The sequence below is a fragment of the Protopterus annectens genome, chromosome 2.part1 (genome assembly GCF_019279795.1).
Source record: "Protopterus annectens isolate FY-2018-M chromosome 2.part1, PAN1.0, whole genome shotgun sequence".
NCBI classification, from domain to species: Eukaryota; Metazoa; Chordata; order Ceratodontiformes; family Protopteridae; genus Protopterus; species Protopterus annectens.
The window spans coordinates 677561392-677584696 of NC_056729.1; the positions used below are offsets into that span (position 1 = coordinate 677561392).

General features: G+C 38.4%; 1 protein-coding gene across 2 annotated transcripts in view; it reads left to right on the forward strand.

Annotated features, from left to right (window-relative positions):
* The window catches only part of SLC7A2 (solute carrier family 7 member 2), a 1203198-nt gene extending 1181828 nt beyond the window's left edge, over window positions 1-21370 (forward strand). For both annotated transcript variants that reach the window (XM_044062413.1, XM_044062412.1), the window contains 2 exons: window positions 10321-10429; window positions 17910-21370. In XM_044062413.1, the coding sequence (XP_043918348.1) occupies window positions 10321-10429; window positions 17910-18094 (294 nt within the window). In that variant the 3' untranslated portion in view covers window positions 18095-21370. The remainder of the gene's footprint in view (window positions 1-10320; window positions 10430-17909) is intronic.
* The last annotated feature ends 1935 nt before the right edge of the window (window positions 21371-23305 follow it).

A 23305-nucleotide genomic window follows, 5' to 3' on the forward strand; every position in this document is an offset into this window, starting at 1 on the left:
GAAGTTGTGTATAGAAATTAATAAAGAGTTGAAGGACTTTATATAGGAAGGGAAGATGGCAAGAGTCAAGCAGGATAAGCTGATTCTTCCAGTAGAATAGAGCAGATTGGGATTACCTCATTTGAAGGGGTATTTCAGAGCTACACAGTTAAGGCTTCTGTATGTAGCACAAGCAGAAAACTATAACTCAAAGTGGAACGGGATGATGGTGAAACAGGGGGGAAGCTCAAGAAACAAGGAGAGAGTGGGATTTTGGATGCAGGCCTTAAAGGAGAATAACAATAATCATGTAGAATATTATCTATAAAGTAGCAGAAAGTATCGTAAGAACTAAAATAACAAGGGAATGGAGAAAGATTCTGCCGATACTTGACTGCATTTAGGGATGTAGACAATAGGCAAGAGGGGGTGGAATTTATGTGAGAAGAGTGACAAAGGAACCACAGTATTGGGAGCAAATAACTAGAGAGGGAAAATGATAGAATGGGAAGGTGCCAAGAATTTATTTGGACTGCATGTTAGAGATTGCCTTCCCGCTCAAGGATTGATATCAGGCAGAAAGAAAAAATATGAGTCCTAAACGAAAGACCAGCACTGGTAGAGTTTTTAGTAGAATTTATAACAGAAGCTGCCATTACAAAATAAATAATTAGCAGAGCTTATAAAATATTGCATGATAATTATAAGAATCAATCAGAGGAGGTTAGAAGGGATTGGGATGAGATTAGATAAGCAATTCACAAAGAAACAATGGGTAGATATATGTATACACCCCAAATATGCAAAAAAATCTAGAAGATTTCGGATTTTTGCTTGGAAATGTTTTTATAGATATTTTTATACCCCAAGTAGACTCCAGATAATGTTTCTACTGGTATACAGCAAATGTTGGAGGTGTGATGGGCAAGAAAGAAGTAAGTGGAAACATATTTTCTGGGAGTGCAGTGAGTTGGTGGACTTTAGGGCTTCCCTGCACTGTCGGAGATGCTGGGTGGGCATATTGGTGTGATGGGGAAAATTATTTTTCTGAGCTATGATACAGACTTGGAATTGCCTAGACATGTTAATGTCTTGCTGTATCTAATTTTGGGACCTGCCAAAAAAGCAATTACTAGAAAATGGAAATCAAAATCTAAACCAAGTATACTAAAAGTAGTGAACAGAGATAAAACAACTGGAACTGAGATCTTTAGAAAAGGGTAGGAGCAAACTACATAGGAAAAAGTGGGAATTGTGGGAATAATACATGCAGGGGGAATGAGGTTTAAAAGAAGACAGGACTTCAATGAGCTATGTAATGTTTGACAGAAAATAATTAGGTAGATTATAAGTGATGTATAATATTTGCAAATGGGAGTGCATCAGTATGGTTTGTGGCATAAAATGTTTGCAACTAGGATTGTGTTGTTGTGGTTTGTTTTCATTTATATAAATGTATGATTGCTTATGTCATAAGTGATGGTTTAATAACGATGTTTCTTGTTTAAAAAAGGCAGGAATAGAATAATTTATGTAATTTTGCTTAGGTTATATGATATACAGCAATATATCTGAAGTATAATGTTTGTAAGGGTGAACTTGTTAATACAGTTTAATTCCTTTTAAATAAATGTAAATTTGCCTATGTCACAAGTGATAATTCAATGAATGTATTTTAAAAAATGCCTAAAACAGTATAACATAGTAAAAGGCAATTCAAGACAGGCCAAAACAGCTAAAATAGCTAGGTTGCTTAAATGCAAACAAATAAAATAACTTTCCCAGCTTTCTTCTCTCTTTCATGAAGCAACAATTACTTAAACGGTGAGGTCATGTGACTGAGTTCTCTGTATTCTATTTAGAAAGACAGTGGCTAAGCTGGACCGTACACAGTAAATACAACTGAAGAAAATAAAGTTCTTTTTTATCCTCTCCCTTATTCTTTCAACAAACTTTATAAAATATGTGTACTACGTACATAACAACAGAAGTACTAGGCATGTTTTGATGGCTGTATTTTACTCTCTTTATCCATAAATGTCATCTTCCCAAGTCTAATTTTTTAATTATTTTTTTCTGCTTTCTCTTGCATATATTTTGCCACTTGGACTACCTCAGTTTTACTCAAACTCCAAAATGCTTCATTTTCTTATGGCCCCACAAGAAGTGGTATGTTTGTATCTATTCATATGTTGGGGTGGACTTCCAAGATGGTTGCACACTGATCAACAACTTAATGTCAACTCTTCCAATGTGAAGAAAGAAACTGAGAGATAAGGGTCAGTAACTCCGCAAGTTTTAGTAAATTCAGGTACTGCTTAGTAAGTACACTGCCTGGATGCCAGAAAGAAAATTAACTAGGAAAGGTGAAGTTTAAAGACTAACTGGGAAGAATCCTGCAGCTGTTCAGCAAAAAGTAGTTCAAGCTCCAGCTTTGGTGCAAGATATGGCTTCCAGCAATTTATACGGAAAAAAAATAAATGAAATGTGCTCAGAGCTGATTGAAATAAATGAAACATTGAAGGAGTATATTAATTCAAAAAATAAGGCTGGGAAATGGAAGCAGCTTTAAACAGCTATTCAGATGAACTGATAAAACTGCAAAAATCAATGAAGAAAGGGCTGGCTGGGTATGAGATTGGTGAAAAAAAGCTATTTCAAAATGTGGTAGAGTTAGAGGGCAGACTACTCAGGGAAAACTGGATGGAACAGACTGTATTAATTTTATGAAAGCACAAATAAACAATAGGACTTGTATTCCACAGCAGGATTTGTAAATTGAAAGAGTACATTATGTGTATGTGCCAAACCTAGCCATGAGAAAGCAGCCAAGACCTGTATTAGTAAATATCCAGTCATACCAGCAGAAACAGTTGACTCTAACAAAACACTGGCAGAAGAGCAGAGTGTTAAAAATTGGAGCTAGCAGAGTGTTTGTGAAAAATGATTATTCACTGTACAACAGGCAGAAGAGGAATATATTTCTCACAGCAGTGGTCGAGAGACAGGTATGGGATTCAAGCTGCTGCATCCATCTGTCTTCAGAATATTTTTTCTTGGAGGATCAAAGTCAGTTTTTAATGTACAACAGGCTAAGGAGAAAATACAAAAGTTTGTCCAGCAAAAACTTAGCCATCAAATATAGGGAGACACTGCTTCTCATTCTTCTGATAATAAAGCTCATAGAGAGACTTTGCCAGTGAAACCTTTGCCAATGTCCAAAGGAAATTGCATGAGAGACAGAAAAAAGCACAGGAGGTGACTTGAAGAATCTGGAGTACCTTGGACATGAACTGGAGTCTGGGGTTGGGAGAAGGAGATGAACAGGAGGAAAGTCAACATTGAAATTAGTGAGTAAATGTGAGACTGTAAAGTAGACGTGTCCAACCTGTGGCCCGCGGGCCGCATGTGGCCCTCAGAGCTCTTCCATGTGGCCCCTGACCTCTAACTACAACATCAATATGCGCATGCCTCAAAACACTTTTTTTTGTTTTTTCACGCCCATGACCTATAACTCTGTCAGTGTGCGCATGCACCAAAGCACCCTTGTAGTTTTGATTTTTTTGCGCCAAAGAAGGATCTGTGTGTTCCCACTGTTATTTCATGCCAAAGAATCAGTGTGTGTGTGTGTGTGTGTGTGTGTGTGTGTGTGTGTGTGTGTGTGTGTGTGTGTGTGTTTTCGCTGAAGAGGGACTCGTGTATGGATTTGCCGCCATTGCCTTTGAAAGGGTCAGCACTTATCTGTGTTAATAGGTAAGTGCGGAGTGAGTGAGTCTGTGAGCACATGCATGAAAGCAGAATGTTTGTGTATGTGAAAGTAGAAGAAGAGTGCATGTGTGTGTATGTGTGCATGACAGAGACAGGGAGAGACACATGCACAAAGAGGTTAATGACTATCAATCTACCTACTGAACACAAATAAGTTAGCTCACAGATGTATCATACATTAAAAGTACACTTTCACTAAATTGCACCTTTCCTGACAGAGAGAGTGTTGTATTGAATATGAAATCCTACCTCTCAAATGTATGGATTTTCGCTTCATCTTCCAATTTGTGTCTTTTGCTTAGGAAATAAAATTAGTCATCCAAGCTAATGCAGTTCTAGGGAGTAAGAATGAGACAGTAGCCTAGGTTCAGTGGGTCAGTAGTGGATTGACTTTGTGGGACTGTAGCATATAAAGTTGAATTATTTTTTTCTGACAAACAAAAAAGCACCCAGTACTGTTTTGTCATTGGTGGGCTCTAAGCAGTGGCAGATTGGACAGCAGTAAGTATAGCTTTGGTGGATCATCAATACTGGCAGATCAGGTGGGCACAATGTCATTTTTTAAATGTTGTAGGTTTTAGAGTGTATGTGTGTGTTTGTGTTAGGAGGGCTGCAACAGTAGATGATTATTAAAGACAGAGACTTACAAACTGTGGAGAATGTTTCTTTGTTTCAAAACCTGATACTTGGGTACTAGGCATGCCAAAAGTAGATTTTTTAAGACATAGCTTCTTGCCATTTGCAGTGGATGGATATTTATATTTAATGGACAATGCTAGCAGTATGAGTGTAGCCCTGTAGGGATCTGGAGGATGTCAAGTCTACCACTGCCAGTGTCTTGAAAAGTGACCTGGAAATGGATATTGAGATGTTACTGAAAAAGTACAGTAAGTGATCTTAGAAATATAGTTTAAGTAAATAAAGTGCACTTGCAATTTGCAGGCCATAATTTAATTTATTTCAGGTAGTCCAGATCCTGGTAGATTGTGTCCTATTAGATTTAATTAGGGAAAGCTATCATTCCTGGGAAATAAGCAGCCCTAGTTTCAGTGAAAACTCTGTGGTTATTTGCAGGTAGGAAGTTGCAGGATGTGGATGCAATGTGTTTTATGTATTATTTTTAATCCATTTGTCATTTCAAAGCATTGTTTTCTTTGTTGCAAAAGACGGCAGGATTGAATAAGCCATATAATGCTTAACTGACAATGATGGGATAGAAAGATTATAAGTGATGTATAATGTTTGCAGCTACAGTTGTTTTAATGGTGTCTGTGATGCTTAACTGTTTTGGGGCCTGTGTCCCTCTTTTATTTTTCTCTTTCTTCAGATATCTTGCTCTAAGGTTGAGAGGTACGGTTCCATACTAAATCAGAAGGTTGTATTTATCTTGGAAGACTTTTCAGCATAATTATGAGAAACAGAGCCTTTTTAATATATTTGCTTATTGCCAATATAAACTGTCCTGTAACCTTGCAAATAGCCTTCTTATTAAGCTACTTTAATTCTATTGGAATTGACAAGTATGCTTCATTGGTTTGGACGTAAGCACAGAGGGCTAATGTGACAGCGCAGTAATATGTCATTCTCTGAATAACTTCTGCACAAATTAAAATGTCTGAATGTCAAATGGCTTTAGATTGGAGGGAAGTTATATGTTTACTCCAGTATGTAGTATGATCTTAGAGGGTTTGATTTCTTATTGATTTACCTTTTGCTGAGCAGTTGTTTGCTAATTTATTGATGGTCCTTTTGGTGATGAGAAACTGGATGGATGAGTCTATCTCTAGTATGTTTTTTTTTTATATATTTACTTCCAATTTCATTCAGTGAGTGTGTGTCGTGATTACTGATGTTGCCTATTTTAGAAGTAGGGGCTCCGTGTGTGTGTGTGTGTGTGTGTGTGTGTGTGTGTGTGTGTGTGTGTGTGTGTGTGTGTGTGTGTGTGTGTGAAAGTGAGAGAGATTTAATATGTATACTGAGTATATTTTTGCAAATTGAATTCCTAGTTAAATAGGCCCCTCTTCTTGAGCAAGTAGACTTGAGTAACCAATATTAGATTCTAGCCATCCATCTAGGAAAGTTTTTAGTATGTGGATTTTCCATCCAGTTTGATGAAGGTTATGCTGCTTACTCAAGGAGTACATTTATGGCTATCCATCCAGTTGTTGTGTTGCTGAACTACATTGTTTGATAATAAGAGGAGCATTTTACAGAAGTTGAAGTTTTTGTGTCAAGAACCTGTCCATACAGAGTGGCTTGTTTATGTTACAGTGAAGGCTGTGGTCTTTGTAGTGAGCGTTTTAAATATAACCAGTATTTCTGAAGTGGAGGAAGTCTCTTAAGGCAGGATCTTTCTTAGCCTGGAAAGCAAGCCAGTGATGACATTTATAGTGACAGACAGAGGAAAGCAAGAAGCTTTTTAGTCTGTTTGGAAAACTAAGTGAACTTAGTTCTTTGACCTTTTTTGTCAGAAATGGTTGTAGTCTTTCTTTTGGCAGGGTGTTTTGCTGAGGCACATGCCAAAAGGGGCTTTGCACTCAGTAATGCCTCTTATAACGGAAGAACACAGGGATGTTATGACCTCCTTGTCCCTGGTTGAGATACCCTTACTAATGAGGTGGGCCATGTAAAAAGCTTTCTGTACAAAGGAGACAACATGGTGGTCAAAAGTCAGGTTTCTATCAACCTGGGTGCCCAAGCACCGCACAACTGATTGCGTGCTTACAACATTGTTATTAATGTGATAATTTGTGGGGGCATCACTCTCCCCAAAGGGGGTGATGATGCATTTTTGGCATTTAGCTTGAAGCCATGTTTCTGGGACCAGTCATTTGTTTGGGTGAGACCCTCTTGCAGCTTATTTAGAATTGTTTTATTAAGCCAGTAATGTAAATTCTTTACTTTATTGCAAATTTGTTGGCTTATTTTTGTGGATTATAGTATTGTAGGACTGCTAATGTTGACATTTTATGTAGTTGGACTGCTGGAGTGGTTTTCCCAGTGAGAAATGCTAGTGCTGTAGTGAATATCTGTTTATTTGTGTAAAAAAATATATATATATATATATATATATATATATATATATATATACATATATATATATAAACTAAGATTAGAGTTAACTGTTAGATTAGAGAATTAGAATTAGAATTTTAAGGCAAATATTAGGCATTCATTACATTTATTCATTGTTCGAATGCACCTACAGTACAGCCAGATCATCAACTTTGGTCACCTGTGGCAGCGAAAGAGTTGGCTATATGATATATTTTATATGAGGCCCCAAGACAATTTCTGTTCACTCAATGCGGCCCCAGCAAGCCAAAAGGTTGGACACCCCTGCAAAGCATCCATCACATTTGTGAAATGTGGCTTTACAAGAAAAAAGTGGCTGAGAAAGATTGGATTTTTGTTGACGTTGTTAAAGTGGTTGGGGGACTGACAGACATTCTTCATTTCATGACAGTAATGTTTGGAAGGACACTAAAAAGGAGAAAAAAAGGACTGCAAGTAAAACAATTTTTGTTTTTAACAGTATTTGTAAAAAAACATTTTATGATATAAATTGCATGTTATATAGGAAAGCTTTTTCTGTGATTGTTGTTATGCTTCTCATGTCAACAGACACATGGCACTTGTCAGAGTTTTATTTAGTCTTGTGGCCTTTGATCTGTCTGAATGGAGTTTGCACCTTTATCTTCTCCATTTCTTCCCTACTTAAACTGACTTCCTGATTTGCTGTTGCTGTCTTGAACTATCTGCTGTGTTGTAGTCATCCTTTAATAACTCATCTTTGTCTGTGTTAACCAGATCTGCCAACAAGCCCTAGCAAGGATTTTTTCCCCACATAGAAAATAAAATAATCTATGTTTTTCCTATTTAATCATACTCCCTAAATGCCAATTTCTCTTTTGTATACCTTGTTTTTCTTTTAAGTATTTTTTAAAGTGTCCATTAAATTTTAATTATCAAATCATATATATCTTACCCTTTAGTGTCCATCCAAACCATTTTTACTTTCAGAGTTTTTATTTTTTCCAATGCAATTTAAAATTATTTTCCATTATTATAACTAAAGACCAAATTCATCTGTCTGTCAACATGCAGAAACTTTCCACCATGAATTTATTTACATAGACAAAAAGTTGTTATTTTGGAAGTATAATCACTCTGACTTTGATACTTTACCATCTGTTTTGTCTTTGACAAATCATCTTGGGTAAATATGATATGGTATAACAAGTCCAACCTCATCAACAAACTGTTTCAATTAAAGATATAAATAAAAAAAGGTTAACAAAATAAAAAATAGCTTAAGTGAAGAGTAAGTTTCCAAGCCCCCTTAATTAATATAACAACCTCCAAGGTTGCAAAATCTCAGTGCAAGTAATTATCTTAAAATGGAATGGTCCATTGATGACGTAGAATTTGAAGAATCAGATAGATATGTGATTGCATTCTTAACTGCTGCATAGATTGTGATGAAAACACTACATATTGATAGCGATATCTGGCAGTTAGCACAGAGGACCACTCTGAGCTGTTGATGAGGTGCTTCCTGTGGCCCAATGTACAGGGTTTGATTCCTTCCACTTCCATTTGCCTACTGCATGACTCTGAGCAGGTTGCTTAACCAGAAAGTGTTCCCAGGTTGCCAATGGAAAGGGACAGTTGTATCCAGTGAGCGTATCTGGTCAATAAATATATAAAATAAAGCAAAAAGTGTTCTATGCATACATCTGATTGTATCATATTTAGCTATAGGACACTGTTTGCTCAAGAAAATGTATATTTAGCTATACCTGAATGCATGCTCAAGAAAGTATATAACTGCCTGTTTCTTTATGTGTATACTGTATTGTTCTTGGCTAGCAAGTATTTCAACCCATCAACTACCAGGAAAATAAACAAATAATTAATGCAGAAATAAAATGATTGCATTCTTGTTTTCTTTTTGCTTTTTTTATCCTAAAGTAAAATTATTTATTACACTTCATCTGTACCACATAGTATCCAACTTACTACTTTATTATTTTACTAATACATTTTACCACCTCTACCACCATATGTGACATATTTGTGGACTAGTAATGGTGATTTGCCTGTTGACTACTACCTGGCTACTGCTAGTGCTGGTCTCACTGCAGCTGCACTAGGAATCAGTGTCCCTCTCTCCTTCTCTCACCAGGGTCAGAACAGTAGCCCTTATCCCAAGCTGGTTCCTGAGAAGAAACTTTGGTGATCAGCATTCTCATTCCAAATCTTGCATAGCTATGTGTGTGGGCTGGTAAACTAAGTTATTTAAATATTTTATGAACAGAAAAGATGTTAAGAACCAGGGGGATGTAACAGAGGTGACATAGGAAAGGGAGACTTGAGAATGGTAAGATGCTGCCCGTAAGCAGGGTGAGGCCTGTAATTCATGATCCTCAAGTAAGAAAAATAAACTGAGATTGCAAAACAAATACAGCAAATATTAAAACTCACTGTAATACCCTTAAAGCAAGCATCCCTAATGGGAGTTACTGAACCTTACACGCCTGCTACTAACCCTAAAGTCGCTGTACATTAGACTAGAGGAATATTGTGCAGCACCGTAACCATGCATGCAGTATATATTCGCTTATTTGCAGCAACAGTATTGCTGCTCCTTGGACTCTGGTCAAGGCCATCAGAATTTCAACACACACCCACAGTAGATGCCAGTACCATAATCCATATTATTATTTATTTTATTTATAAGGTAAATGGATTGTTCCATTGTGCACCCTCTCAGGCACAATGTGGACCATAAGAGCCAGGGTTAATAGTGTATACATGCACAGCTTAGTGTGCTGAATCAAAAGGCAGTTTTTTGTGAGACATGAAGAAACTGGATTGCTTAAAGAAAGCCCCCACAGAGATGGTGAGAATCTGTTGACTTCACACAGGTATTATTGGATGTAAGAATTAAACCCTGCAACTGTGAGTCAGAAACCTGAACTACTGATCTACCACCTTGCACAGAGACTTATGAAATAAAGCTGAAAAAATGGAGTGGTAAACTGATTTGATTTTGTTGAAATTATCGTTATTTTCATGTAGCTTCCACGAAGAGACTGTTGTACACAGTAAAATGCAGATCTTAATATAAGGGTATGTTAACAGGCTTCTGCCATAAGTCATATTTTCTTATTAGGTGGTAGTGATTCTCACATGTAATATGCACTACTTTTCAACATGCAGCCTTGTGTGTAGCTTTCTGCCATTACAAAACCTGGCTCAAAACTGTGCCAGGCAATCAGGGGACAGAAGACTCATTGCTCAGCATGCAGGCTGTGATGTCATTACTGTTTGCTGTGTGTTGAATTTTGTGAAGATGTTCATGTCAGGGTGGAACATCAGAATTGGAAATTGTAGTATATTAACTTATTAGTTTTGCAGAGAACAAATTATGTCATTCTGTTTGCATTATTTAGACATTGTCAAATGTAGTTATTCATTTTTACACAGAACATTCCATAATTTAAAATCATGCAAATGCGTGCTTCTGTTTTATTAATATTTTTATTCACTGACTATTTTTTCCTCCAGGTACCGCTGTTGCCAGTGCTGCCAGTTGTCAGTATCCTTGTAAATGTGTATCTTATGGTGCAGTTAAGTAGTGGTACATGGATTCGGTTTGCTATCTGGATGGCTATAGGTAAGTGTTTGTAGCAGGAAGAGGTCCTTAAAGAGCTACTTTCTGCCTGGCAGTAAGTACGCTAACCATATAGCAATTTTGCTTCACTACTTCCTATAAAAATACAGCACAGCCTAGATGCTGCTTGTTTATTTGCAGATTTTGTTACTTACTGAATTGTGGAATGGATTTGACTGTGTAAAGAATGGAATGTAAAGGCAGAGTGGTGTGATGCATCATACAAAGATGTAACGCAGATCTGTGTGTGGATACAGAGAGGGAAAATTTTAAGGAGATGTCTGGGGTTAAGTTGTGAGCCTTCAGCATAGACAGTATTTTTTTCCTCCCACTGTTTTTGTCCGATTATGATGTACGAGAATGATGTAAAAATAAATATCCCCTTGATACCAATTGAAATTATATACTTAGAAGATTACATTTCTTTACATCACGGATGAACTTTACTCAAGATAAAATATAAAATCACTCTGTAGCAAGGTGGTCTCAAATGAAAACATTACATTCGCAATCACCTAAAAGAACCAGAAACTTTTCTTTTATGTGGTGCCCCCCCCCCCCCCTAGAAATTAAATATACTAACACCACAGTCACACAACCGTGGAGAAAGAGGATGGTTCCTAACAGTATATTACAGTTGAAACATTGCAGTTTGACAGTAATGTAATGCAACTACTCACACCGATGACAGAAATTACCAAAAAAGGGGCATGCAGAGAATGCATGCCATGACCAAATCTACTGCAGCCATTTTGAAATATACTTAGTAAAACACTTCTTGCACTTGAGCGCACGCCACACACACACACACACACACACACATACACACACACACACACACACACACCTACACAACATTGGTCATCATCAATTCAAAAAGTGTGGACAGATGTACTTTATTTCTACACTAGTAGCACAATTCACAGAATATGTTCATCTCACTAACCTCAAAGAACATTAAGTGTTCAGAATGAAATGGGTAGAGTGCAAAAAAGAGGATAAGAAGATTTTCCCATCTTTAGGTATGACATTGAAGCATATTTCCAAGTACAGGTTTTGATTTTCACCTTTGAAAAGGAAATTAGCTAGGCTTACAATGGCGCACAAGGGCAGTTAGTCTAGTATTTTCATATGAACTTGTTCCTTTGCCATGACAGTGCAAGCATGGCTTCATATCCTCTACTTCTCAGATGTTATATGAAAATATGGTAATCACAGTGTTGAGGTAATCCAATATCATAGAAGTTGTACGCTTTAGGTAAAAAAATATTTGAAGGTGCAAATGTTATATGGTTATATGTTTGCCACATTAAAGCAAGTTCATTCATTGGTGGTATTGCTGCTCTGGATTTTCTTTTTACAACTACACATCATGACCGTAAAAAAAAAAAATATATATATATATATATATATATATATATATATATATATATATTGTTCCAAACAATGTCACCCAGTATGTGTGAAACATCCTTTGTTCTTTCTAAAGCAGCATTTGCTAAAACAACATGTATTGTTCTAGGTCTGAGAAATTCATGAAGACCTCTAAAGTATACTATATTACATTTTAAGACATTATGAAAGAAGTATTGAACAGTATAGCATTTTGTTAAATTAAAATGCATCCATGTATTGCACCATGATGCAGAGACCCTGCCTTTTACCAAGTGGCCTAGTTTCAGTTAGTGGAACTGGGAGCAGAAAGAGATGGCCAGAGATAGGAATGACTGTTTGAAGTCAGTCTGCTCATCCTGGGGAATAGAGGTGGTTTGATTGTTATATGGCTGCCAGTGGGTAAAGAACATGTGATGTAGCAGTAGCAATGCATACACACACACACACACACACACACACACACACACACACACACACACACACACACACACACACACACACAAAACTGAGTACTTTAGCAATGCAGCTGGTGCAGGTATTGTGTAGATAATGGCCACCTTTGTGATGATGGTTTGGCAGTAGCCAGCTGTTGACTGTACCACTACTGTTATAGGATGGGGAATGGAAAAGCTGATCATGGGATGATGGTTGGAGGGATGGGACTGAATAAGATCAAATAACATTTAAAAAATGTGTTACGTAACTCTTGTATTTTCAATCCTTTGTTCCAAAACTTTCTGCAAATCATTTTTATGTTACCATCTAGTGAATACAGCCAGCAGTGTTTGCACGGCTGATTTTTCAAAGGAAGAGTAAAGTGTCATGGCTTTGTGGTGCAGGGGATGAAGCCATAACTTATGAATCAGATAACCTGAGATACACAAGTGGCTCAGAGACTGAAGGATGCAGGCATGGGAGGATAGGAGTGAGTGAGTGAGTGACCAATGCCAGCTTCCACATCTTGGGGAGGGAAGGGGTCCAGCTTACTGCAGTGCAGAACAGAAATATATATGACATGCAGTAGATGGCTGGGGGCATGTGCTTCACTCTGCCAAACCTCATTTGCTTGGAAGCCTTCATGAGGTATGTGCAAAAATTTGCATACTTACATTGGAAGACATTGCAGGCCCTGATATTTTGTTGCCACAGGTGTCAGCCACCCGGGAAGAGGTTAAGGTTAAGTACAAGAAAACCACTGATAACTGCCTGGCTGATGGTCTCCAACATTTCACTCTTACAACACAGGGAAACAAATAGGCCAGTCGATTGCATAAGTGCTAATTGTTGTTAGGCGGCAGGCGATAAAAAAGTGTTAAAAATGTAATGTTAATGTTTCACACTAGATTAGAACAATACATTTTGGCACAAATTTAATATCAAAATCTCACACTGAGTTAGAAAAATGCAGTTTGGCAAGACTCTGATATCCGTCATGGATATCATGGTCCAGAAGAAATAGTTTCAGACTAATGTCATAAAAAAATCCCAAAGGTATATTACTTTTGGTCACCAAATGCATTGTAAGCTGACAATACAAATGTTTTTCTGTATTGTAGGAAGGCACAGTCTTATTCATAAAAAGTGGCATTAATCAATGAAATTATTCAGTATTTTTCATATGTTGCTTCTCATTAATACTGATTGTCCTCTGATAGGGCATGTTTTATAATATGTAATAATTCCCCAGAAGTGAAAATGATTGCTGTTAAAAAATTAAATGTATGTGTTTATGCTGCACAAATATAAATTTCATGTCCAAGCTAGCTGTTGTGGTTTTCTTTCTACTTTTGCATTCTGTCTTTAACACAAAGGGATTACAAACTCCCTGGAAAGTGTTAATGTATCCAAATACACTGCCTTACATAGACAGCTTTGTTAATGACCAACATAAAAGTTATCAGAAATAACAAACTAATTTTGAAAACCTTCCTTTGTGGGGCATTAAAATATCAGGTTTGCAAAAATTATGGAACCTACCCAGAAAGGCCCGAATATCTGATCCAAAAATATTTCAGACAGCCAAAATAACAAACTATCCATGATACAGATCTGTGGCTCATTGGATAGCAGAAAAGGCTAAGCAAGCACCTTCTATAAAAATGTGCAAGTTATTTTCTCTTTCCCAAAGAGATATACAGCTAAAATGGCAATGCACAAAAGCATAAACACACACACACACACACACACACACACACACACACACACACACACACACACACACACACACAGAAGCTTAGTGGTGCAAAACCAGCTAAACCACTGTGAAGAATGGAAATTCGAAATCTAATTCTTCAGATTGCTGTTTAAAAGTTACTACTTTTTTGCCATTAAGACAGAGGACAAGAGATTCAGTTAGCACAGAAAGAAATAATTTTCTATATGAATCACGTCAACTAAATTATGCCTGGCATGGAGTGTAGCTCAGTGTCAAAAAGGAAAAAGGTCCCAGCTTCATAAGTGCAGAAGGATAAAGCCCTGACTAGGACCCAGGTGACGTGAGTTCAGTTAGTGGCACCTGCTGAAGCCTGTGTGTGGTGGGGGTCAAGGCTCGGTTTACTGACTTTTCTTTCGGGAAAGGGTTGGGGAATATACTGCAGGCAAAACCATTTTAGTGTTCATAGGTAAGTACTAGGCTAGCTGCCCTTGTGGACCGTTTTAAGCCTGGCCAGTCTACCTCAGAGGTGAGAATCAAACCCTGCATCTTGTGTTTGTCAGCTAAACACTTTTGTCTTTATGCCACACCCCAAGCCCACAGACACAGTGGTGTTTCTGAGGGTAATACTGTAGATCATAGTGGTTAGTTGTCAGACTCTATCTGTGGATGGGGCCTCAGATAGGCATTAACTGTGGAGGCATAGGGTGGAAATTCCCTTCATAGTTCCCAGCTGCATGCCAACAAACAAAACTGGGCAGCCAGTACATCTGGGGAGTTTTTGCTTAATAGATAATCATGGTATTCCTGTCAGTGATGTCACCACTCCTGGTGTGCTCACCCCTCACCTTAAGGAAAATAATGGGCCATAGAGTTTTTACCCAAAGGGAACAAAGGGGCTACCTGAACAACTAGGGACGGCTCAATAGTCAAGAGACAAACTGGAGCAAAAAAAAGAGAGACTAGACAACCTTAGTCATCTGTTTATTTTTTCCAAGTTCCTTTCAGGAGAGTGGACAGTAATTTCTAAAGGCATTTTTTCTTGCTGCAAATCCAATGAATAAGGAAAGAAATTTATATGCAGTTTCCAGCTCAAAAGCTTCATCTCCACTAAAATGCAGCTTTGAACTGTTTCACTTTGGGACATTGAATGCATGGCCAGGCAAGACCATTATAACTGTATATCAGTTTTATTTATTGACAAAGAATTGCATTAATGTACTTCATTTAACTAACAAGTACACACAATGGTTAATAGTGTAATACATTCTATTTTTGCACAAATATAACATGGTGCATGCTAGCTGTCTTTAACTTAGCTTATTGCTAAGTCTACAGAATAGTCTCTGGAATAAGACAAGATCATGTTCTGAGCCGTACTTAATTATCCCTCATCTTGTTTACTAATATTATTACTTTTGTACTGGGCAAATGGCATAAACACTGCTACCAAAGTTTACCATTATGTTTCTTTTTATTCTGCAACAGATTTCTTGATTAAAGTTGGGTTAATAACTTCAGTAGACCTCAATGTTTGTGACTTGAGTTTCAGAATTTTTATCATAGGGACTCACATCAGTATTATGCAGTTCAGTTCCAAATAATGTTTTAGTTGTGGCCACGCCAAATCCATTTTGGAAGAGAATGTCCTAATGACAGTTACATAGTCCATGAAGTGGGATCTCATTGATGGCAAATTCAGTGTATGAGACCAGAATTTAAGAAAAGCCCAGCTATTTGTTGAAAATCCCGTAGCAAATAACACAAGAACTATAGTATTTTTCACAGCTCCTGGATGACTTCTTGGAAGGAGATTATGACTATGCATATGCAGATGGCAAATATGTGGGAGAGCTGGTGTGGCGTGTTGGCTGCTCTGCCTATCAACTGACCAGAGCTTCACAGAATGTGTAGGTTTTTGTCTCATACTTTTGGTCTGTTCTGCATAATATTTGTGGTTGTCTGGCAGTCATTGAGTATTGAAGTCAATAAATAATGACAGATTTTTAAGTTTCAGACTTTCAGAAAAAATGCATGCTAATGCAAAACATGTTATTCTTTCAACTTTCTACATTTGTAAGAGGAGCACTTAAAATCTGTCCCTGATTTTTTGGGCCTTTATCTTCCTACCCCCCACCCACACACCCCACCCCTGCTATTTTTGGATCTGTCCAGAATTGTTGTGCTGAGAGGTTGAGGGCAATTTTAATTTATTTATTTACCAATTGCCTCTTTTCAGGGCAAACCCGATGTGATATCCATACAGATTAGAGGAAAGTTTGCCAGGATGCCAAGGAACTTCCCCTGGTGTGTTGGTCGTCCAGTGAGGAGATAATTAAAAAGTGTCATAAATTATGCATTATTGCTTTATTTTACAGAAACAGTAAGATCAGTTTCTTTACTTCATTGAACTATGAGAGGGACTTGAGGGTGAGGTACACAACTACAGTGCATAACTGGAATGTTTATCTGGAGATAGATGAGCACTTGGCAGTCTAATTTCTGATATTGCTGCTACTAGAGGATAGCTTACATCCTCTAGATTAACTCTGATGAAGTCTGGGATTGTCTTAGGACAACAAGCTGTAGTAGGTTCATGGTGATGGTGTTTTCTTTTATCATAATGCCACATGAAATAAATGGAATGTGCCTTTTGTCTGCAATCTGATCACCTACATCTGTAATGGACAGAGGCAGCCTGTAAAATGACTGACCACTCATGCTCTAGCATAAACATAAGCATGACCTCTAGGGCACTAACATTTGTTGGATACATTTGTGACACATGGCTAGGCTTAAAAAGACCCATGTGTTCATTAGCCTAGTGTACACCTATTAACCTAAGTATGAATAAAGAGGGATACTTCAAAGAACTTCACCTGTCAAAGGCATCTCCCATCTGGTTCCAGCAGTTGTCATTTACTTTTTTTAACATAGATTTCTGAGTTCCCAGCAGCCACATAAACTCTTCCTTGTGAATGGCCACGTCCTGTTTCTTTGTCAGTCACTTCCTAGATACGTATACTTTGTTGACCTTATCTGCTGTTAACATTATATTTTTACTGTAGAAGCACTGACTAGCTGCCAAGGCAAACTAAACTGCACACGGAAAAACTAAGAATAATTCACAAACACTACAGTGCTGGAGAGAAAAAGCTGCCAAATACAAAGTATCAATAATACACTTCACTATATTAATACTGTTTTAAGTAATAATACACTTCACTATATTAGTATTATTTTAAGTATTAATATAGTGAAGTGTATTATTGATACTTTGTATTTGACAGCTTTTTCCCTCCAGCACCAGAGTAGCTGCCACGGCAACTAGTAACTTCTTCTTTGGGGTATTCATGATACATTTGTCTTTACTTTTGTACTACATAAAACCACTACAAGCATACCTGCCAACCGTCCCTGATTTTGCCCTCCCTTTCTTTTGGCTTTGTCCAGATTCTAACACTTGTAGATTGAGAGTTATTCTTAGAAGGCTATCCCAACCATTGCGTATCTTTTAATCTTTACATCTTGTATGTACTATATGCTTTATAATACAAATTGAGGACATTGCAGAAAAATGCTTTATTTTTACTGCTCTTTATTGGAACATGCAGGTTAGGTGGCCTTGCAGTATTGTTTATTCATTGCATCTGTTTTCTTTATTCTTCTGAATTGTTGTCAAGAATAAAAGCATTGTTTGGACATGTTGACATAAGTAAATGGCCAGGTTTATTTAAAGCATAATGCAGTATGTTGGGAACTTTCAAAAGCCTGCATGTGCACATATTTTTCTTGTGTATTATGTTTGCCATGTCACAGCTGTAGAACTGCCCTACTTCACATCATATAATTATACAACATTGTGTAAGAGATCAGTATGAAAAAAATCTGCTGCTGTATTACATAATTATACCTGACCTTTGTGTCTTTCTGAAGGTTTCCTGATTTACTTTGGTTATGGCATTTGGCACAGTGTAGAAGGCCACCGCAGTGATGATGATGATGATGACTACTCACAACACGATGAAATGGAAAATAAGAGTTGTGATGCTATAGCAGAAGAGGATGTGTCAGATGAAAAGGATCAGTTCCTACCTCCCGAAAAGACAAGTGAATGCTGAAATATTGAGATGTCAGCAGAATATCTCTGCAGCATTATGTTTACTTATGAAAGCTGTGACCTCAAATAGTACCCAGTGGTTGGAATAAACCAGCACAGGCCCAAGCTGCTATTTGCCAACTATCAATTTTTTTCAGTTTACAGTCAGCTCTGTGAGGGATAGAATGTCAGTTGAAGTACTTTTGTCAAAAAAAAGTCTGCTGTGGCTTCTGGTTCACTGACTGTTACATGTCAAGGCTGTGAAACTTTTATCAACTAAAAATCATACATAAAAAATAAGAACCGTTAGCAGGCATGCAGTGTTGTGTAGCTTGTTCAAAGCTTTTGTTATTTGTTTAGCTGTCAGGGCAGGAATGTGGTAAACAGTAGCATATTTGTCATATGCTGCAAATCCATTAGATTATAATACAGTAGAGATTATAATGGTGTATAAAGGTGTATGACCTGTAGAAAATGAAGAGTGAGCAGACTAAACTGTGACACATGCATGCACACACACCATCAGGTTTACATGTGCATACTCACACACACACACACACACACATGCGTGTGTGAGCTCACATGCACACAGGTAGACTTAAATCAGTAAAAGATTCTTTCTCTTTACCCTGAATATTGCTCTGTGATGTGCTGACAAGCCTTAGGGGCATAAATTCCAATCCTTTCATTTTGTGGTTTGATAGGATTTATATATAATATTAATTTATGAAACTAGGATCTTATGATGTCATATCAACAGTTCTGTACTGAGTTGGGGAGAGCAGGTCTAATTCTAAAAATTCGTATATAGCAGTTACGTTGTCTAAAGCATTAAGCATGTATTAACTAAAGTAAAGAAGATATCGTAATGAAAACGACTTTGTAAAAGGCATATTTGAAATATGTTTTCAACGTTTAAAAATGGTGAAACAGTTTTTTTCAGTGTTATAGTTCTTTCCCTCCTTTACCCACTTTGTAAGACCTCACACAATGGAAGCCTTCTGCTCACACTAGCCAGTTACATTTAATGGTCCCCTGGGCTTCTTCTTAGGTGGTGTCCATGTAGCCTTTTTCACACACGCACACTTACTTATGATTATCACACAGATTCTTGGGCGATTTCATGCTTTATGCATGTTTTTTCATAGGTCCATATCCTTGAATTTTGGCAAACAATTTTTCTCTTACTGCTCAGTAATGTATAGGATTCAGCCCTGTCCTACCGTTATGAGCACTCCTGCCAGATCAGAAAACACCAGTTAATATCACAGAGCCCATTAGAAGACTGGCCATCTCATGTTCTCCAACAGAAAATGATCAATGTAGGTTCATTCCAAGTCAATTCCCACTTCACAGACAGAAAGTAAAGGTGGAGTTCTCCTAAGGATGCACAGCCTTTCCGCCTTCTACAGACCACCTGTCTTTAGAAGTGCAGCCTGACGCCCCCTTCTCTGCCAGAAGGTTTACTAATAAAACAGAAACCTTTCATTTATGATGGAGAACTTGTTACCTCTGGATCCATTCTTCTTTCTGTAGTTCTCATTACTGTTCCTGGTAATAAAGGCAGTATAGCATGGTGGATAAGTTACTGGGATAGGCACGCAAAACTCCTTGATGCAAGTCCCAACCACTTTCACAGGAGAAGGAGTCTACCATTGACTATTTACTAAAGAAGCTCATACATTATTCTCTTAGACTTTCTAAAGCTCTGTACATCCTGAATGTAAACCTGATCTATCATCAACACATGAACAATACATGCAGCCAGTCTGAGTATAACTGGTCACTCCACTACTGAGGATGGGACTTCTGCAGCCAGAAGTAATTCATACATTCAGCAGCAAATTGAGTTGCATGCTTGGTCATAGGGAAAGCTGTGGGTTAGCACTGGTGGCAGGTCCATATTGCTGGATCATTGAATCTAACTCTTTATAGCAAAAATAGCTTTACAGCCTCATCTTTTAATGTGCTTTAAGTGCTGCATCACCAACATTTTCAAAAACAAAACAAAAAAAAATATATATGTTTGCAATAAAATACATAATTCTAACTTTTAAGGCTGTTAGTTTTGAAACGCATTTAAGCTTGCAGTCACCATTATAATAAACAATTATTAGGCTTCAGAAAGCTTACCCAGAGCTTGTGGAAATTGCTGCAGCCAAAATTAACAGTTTCCATGATCATGGGAAATGGGATTCAGAGGCACATTAGCCACAATGAGGAAAGACCTCATTATTACGCAATTTGCATGCCTGTGAATCACATGGTGTTACCTCTAGTGCTAGTATTTCCCTATGGTAATCACCTCTGGTGGCTCATGCATCATGTTGGCACAGGTACTTCCCTCATGCAGTCACACACACACACACACATACACACACACACACACACACACACACACACACACACACACACACACACACACACACATTGCCTTATCTCTTACTTGTCCCTGAGTTTACAGAAAGTACCTTTTGTAGCCTCTTATTTTTTTCCCTGATTTTCGTAAGTCATTGTTAAATACAGTCAATAATGCCAGACATTAGAGTTTTGTTCTTCTTGTTCATAAACTGTGATGCTAGACCTGTCGTTTTATTAACTTTTTAAGTGACTGAGAAACTACCGCTGGTGTTGTCTTGTGTTCCTCTTGGCTTTGTCCAGATGTGCTGAGCATGAACTTTAAGAGGTATGGCAGCTCCCATCACACAGATACACCCCATCTTTCCTGGCTGCTCCTGATTGTATAGAATACAGATTTGCTCTGTTCCTCATAGCTTGTGGACTATTAAGAGTCAGTCAGTAATGTCAGACATTAGAGTCTCTTACTTGCTTTTGTTCATAAAATCCATCAGCATGCAAAACATGTTACTGTATGAAGTCAACGGGTAGTGCAACGGGCTAAAGCTCTTCTTTGTTAATGAGCTGCTTTCTGTGCCAAGGGTAGAGGGTTCAGTGTTTTAACTTAAGTATTGCAGGGTAATATTTAAATAGCATTTCTGATGTCTAGTGTTTGTACAGAGGACTAAAACTACGTCTTGTGTACAAGCTGTTTTCTGTGTCAAAGGTACAGGGCTTGAAACTAACTTTTTAAACTGACTTAGTGTAATATCTATTGAGGGTCCCTGGTGTCCAGTGTCTCCCTATATGTTTTTCATATTGTAAAATCTCCCTTTTATCTATTATTTTTAAGTAACTAAGGGTAACATTTAAAACTCCCTGGTGTCTAGAGTCCCCCCCCCCCCAGTCTTTTTAGAGATGTTCATCGTGTTACCCTGCTGCAGTCATCACACTTGGGTTATCCTGCCGTCAGGCGGTCCTGCAGTCGGCCCAAATTCCAAAGTCTTGGTCCGGCATCGGTTGCTGTCGCTTCTTCCCTGACGTCAGTGCGCCAGGGGTATATGAGAGGCATCCAACTCCATTTTCTTCAGTCTTTCTTGCTGCACGGTGCCCGAAGCAGAAGCAGTTTGCAAGTGCCAGTCGGCCGACACCTGAGATTTTCGAATCGAGTTTCAGTCCGAAGGCTTCAAAGCTAAGTACCCCATTGGGGAACCTTTTCTTGCCTCAGTCCGATGTCAGAAAAAGTTAACAATTGCATTTCTTGTGGGAAGCAAATACCTCATAAGGACTTTCATTCTTTTTGTATACCTTGCCTACGCCCAGACCACGACGTCACTGGTTGTCAGTTTTGTGCTAGGTTCACTAAGCGAACTATAAAGCGATGCTTTGATTTTGCACGACACTACTTTGGTAGGAAATTTAATTACACTATGCCGTTGGAGCAACCGACTACCGGCGTGCATAAAAACCGCAAAGATAAAGAAATGCAGCCTAGATCCAAGCCCGACTTCGAGGCCTCGGCTGGGCCGGTCGCCGGTTCTTTGGTTTTCAGTGAGGCGCCTACGTAGCCCTGGCTACCGCTGAATTGGATCCCCAGACCGCTTTGGATTCTCCAGCAGAGAGTTCTAGGCCGACACAGCCATTTTCTTTAGGCCCTACTGATGACATTGCAGAAGGAGAAGCCGGTGCTGTAGAAACAACTTCGGTTTCTGAAGGTGTCTTCAGACCGACTACTCTCACCATAAAATCTTATGCTAAGCTTAAGACTCCTCTAAAACCAAAAAAGACTACATTTCAGTCTCCAGGTCAAGACCCTATACCTAAGAAACAGATGCTTAAAATGGCTGAAGATTTGATTTCTTTGATCAGGGGTTCCCAACACCCCCCCCCCCGACAAAAGGCCTAGACAAGACGAGGATTATGCCTCCTCTGATCAAGTGTCTGTCTCCTCAGGCTCCTCTGAGGAACAGGATTACTCCTTTCCCCCTTATGAAGATTCTGATGCTGAAGACTCCATTCCCTCAGCTTCTCCCCCTGAAGATTATTCCTTTGGGGAAACCTTACATACCATGAGGGAACATTTCCACTGGGAAGGTCAGGACTACTCCGACTCAAAGAAAAGGCTCTGAGAGTTTCTTGTACTCCCCCAGCACAGACCACTTGCTATCCCCCCAGTTTTAGACATTGTGGGTTATGTTTTCTTAGAATCTAGTCTAAATCCAAATTCTCTGCCTCCTGCTCCAGCCAAACCAGATAGACACTATAGAGTGCCTGACTTGCACAAATTCGTATACAAAAGCCCTGTTGCTGATCCCGAGACAATCTCCCAGGGTCCCAAAGGTGCTAAGGCTTCTATGGCTAAAAATCATGTGCCCTCTGAAAGGGACTCCAGAGCACTAGATAGGTGGGGGAAGAAGGTTTACACCTCAGCTACTCTAGCTATGAGAGCACTAAATTGTCAATTTCACATGCTTAAATACCAGCAATTCCTAATGTCTCAAATAAAACAAAAGATGGGCACGCACCCTCAACAGTCTGAATTCAAGGAAATGCAGGATCTGTTGCATGCAGCTGAACAGGTGGGAAAACATACTTTACAATGTGGTTTTGATGTCTTGGAAGCTTCCTCTAGAGCAGCTGTTACTGGGTCTGTTATATGTAGGCATGCTTGGTTAAAGGAACAATCTCTGCCTGATCATGTTAAAGCAAAGTTACTAGACGCACCCTTACAGCAGGATGTCTTATTTGGGGTTAAAGCAGAGGAGGTTTTAAAGAAAATGGAGGATAAGGCAAAATCTATGCAGACGGTCAAAGATTTCTTAAAGGTACAGCCCCCACGCTTCAGCAGAAATTGGCCAACAAAAAATTGGTCCTTTCCAGCTTCTGACAGACCACA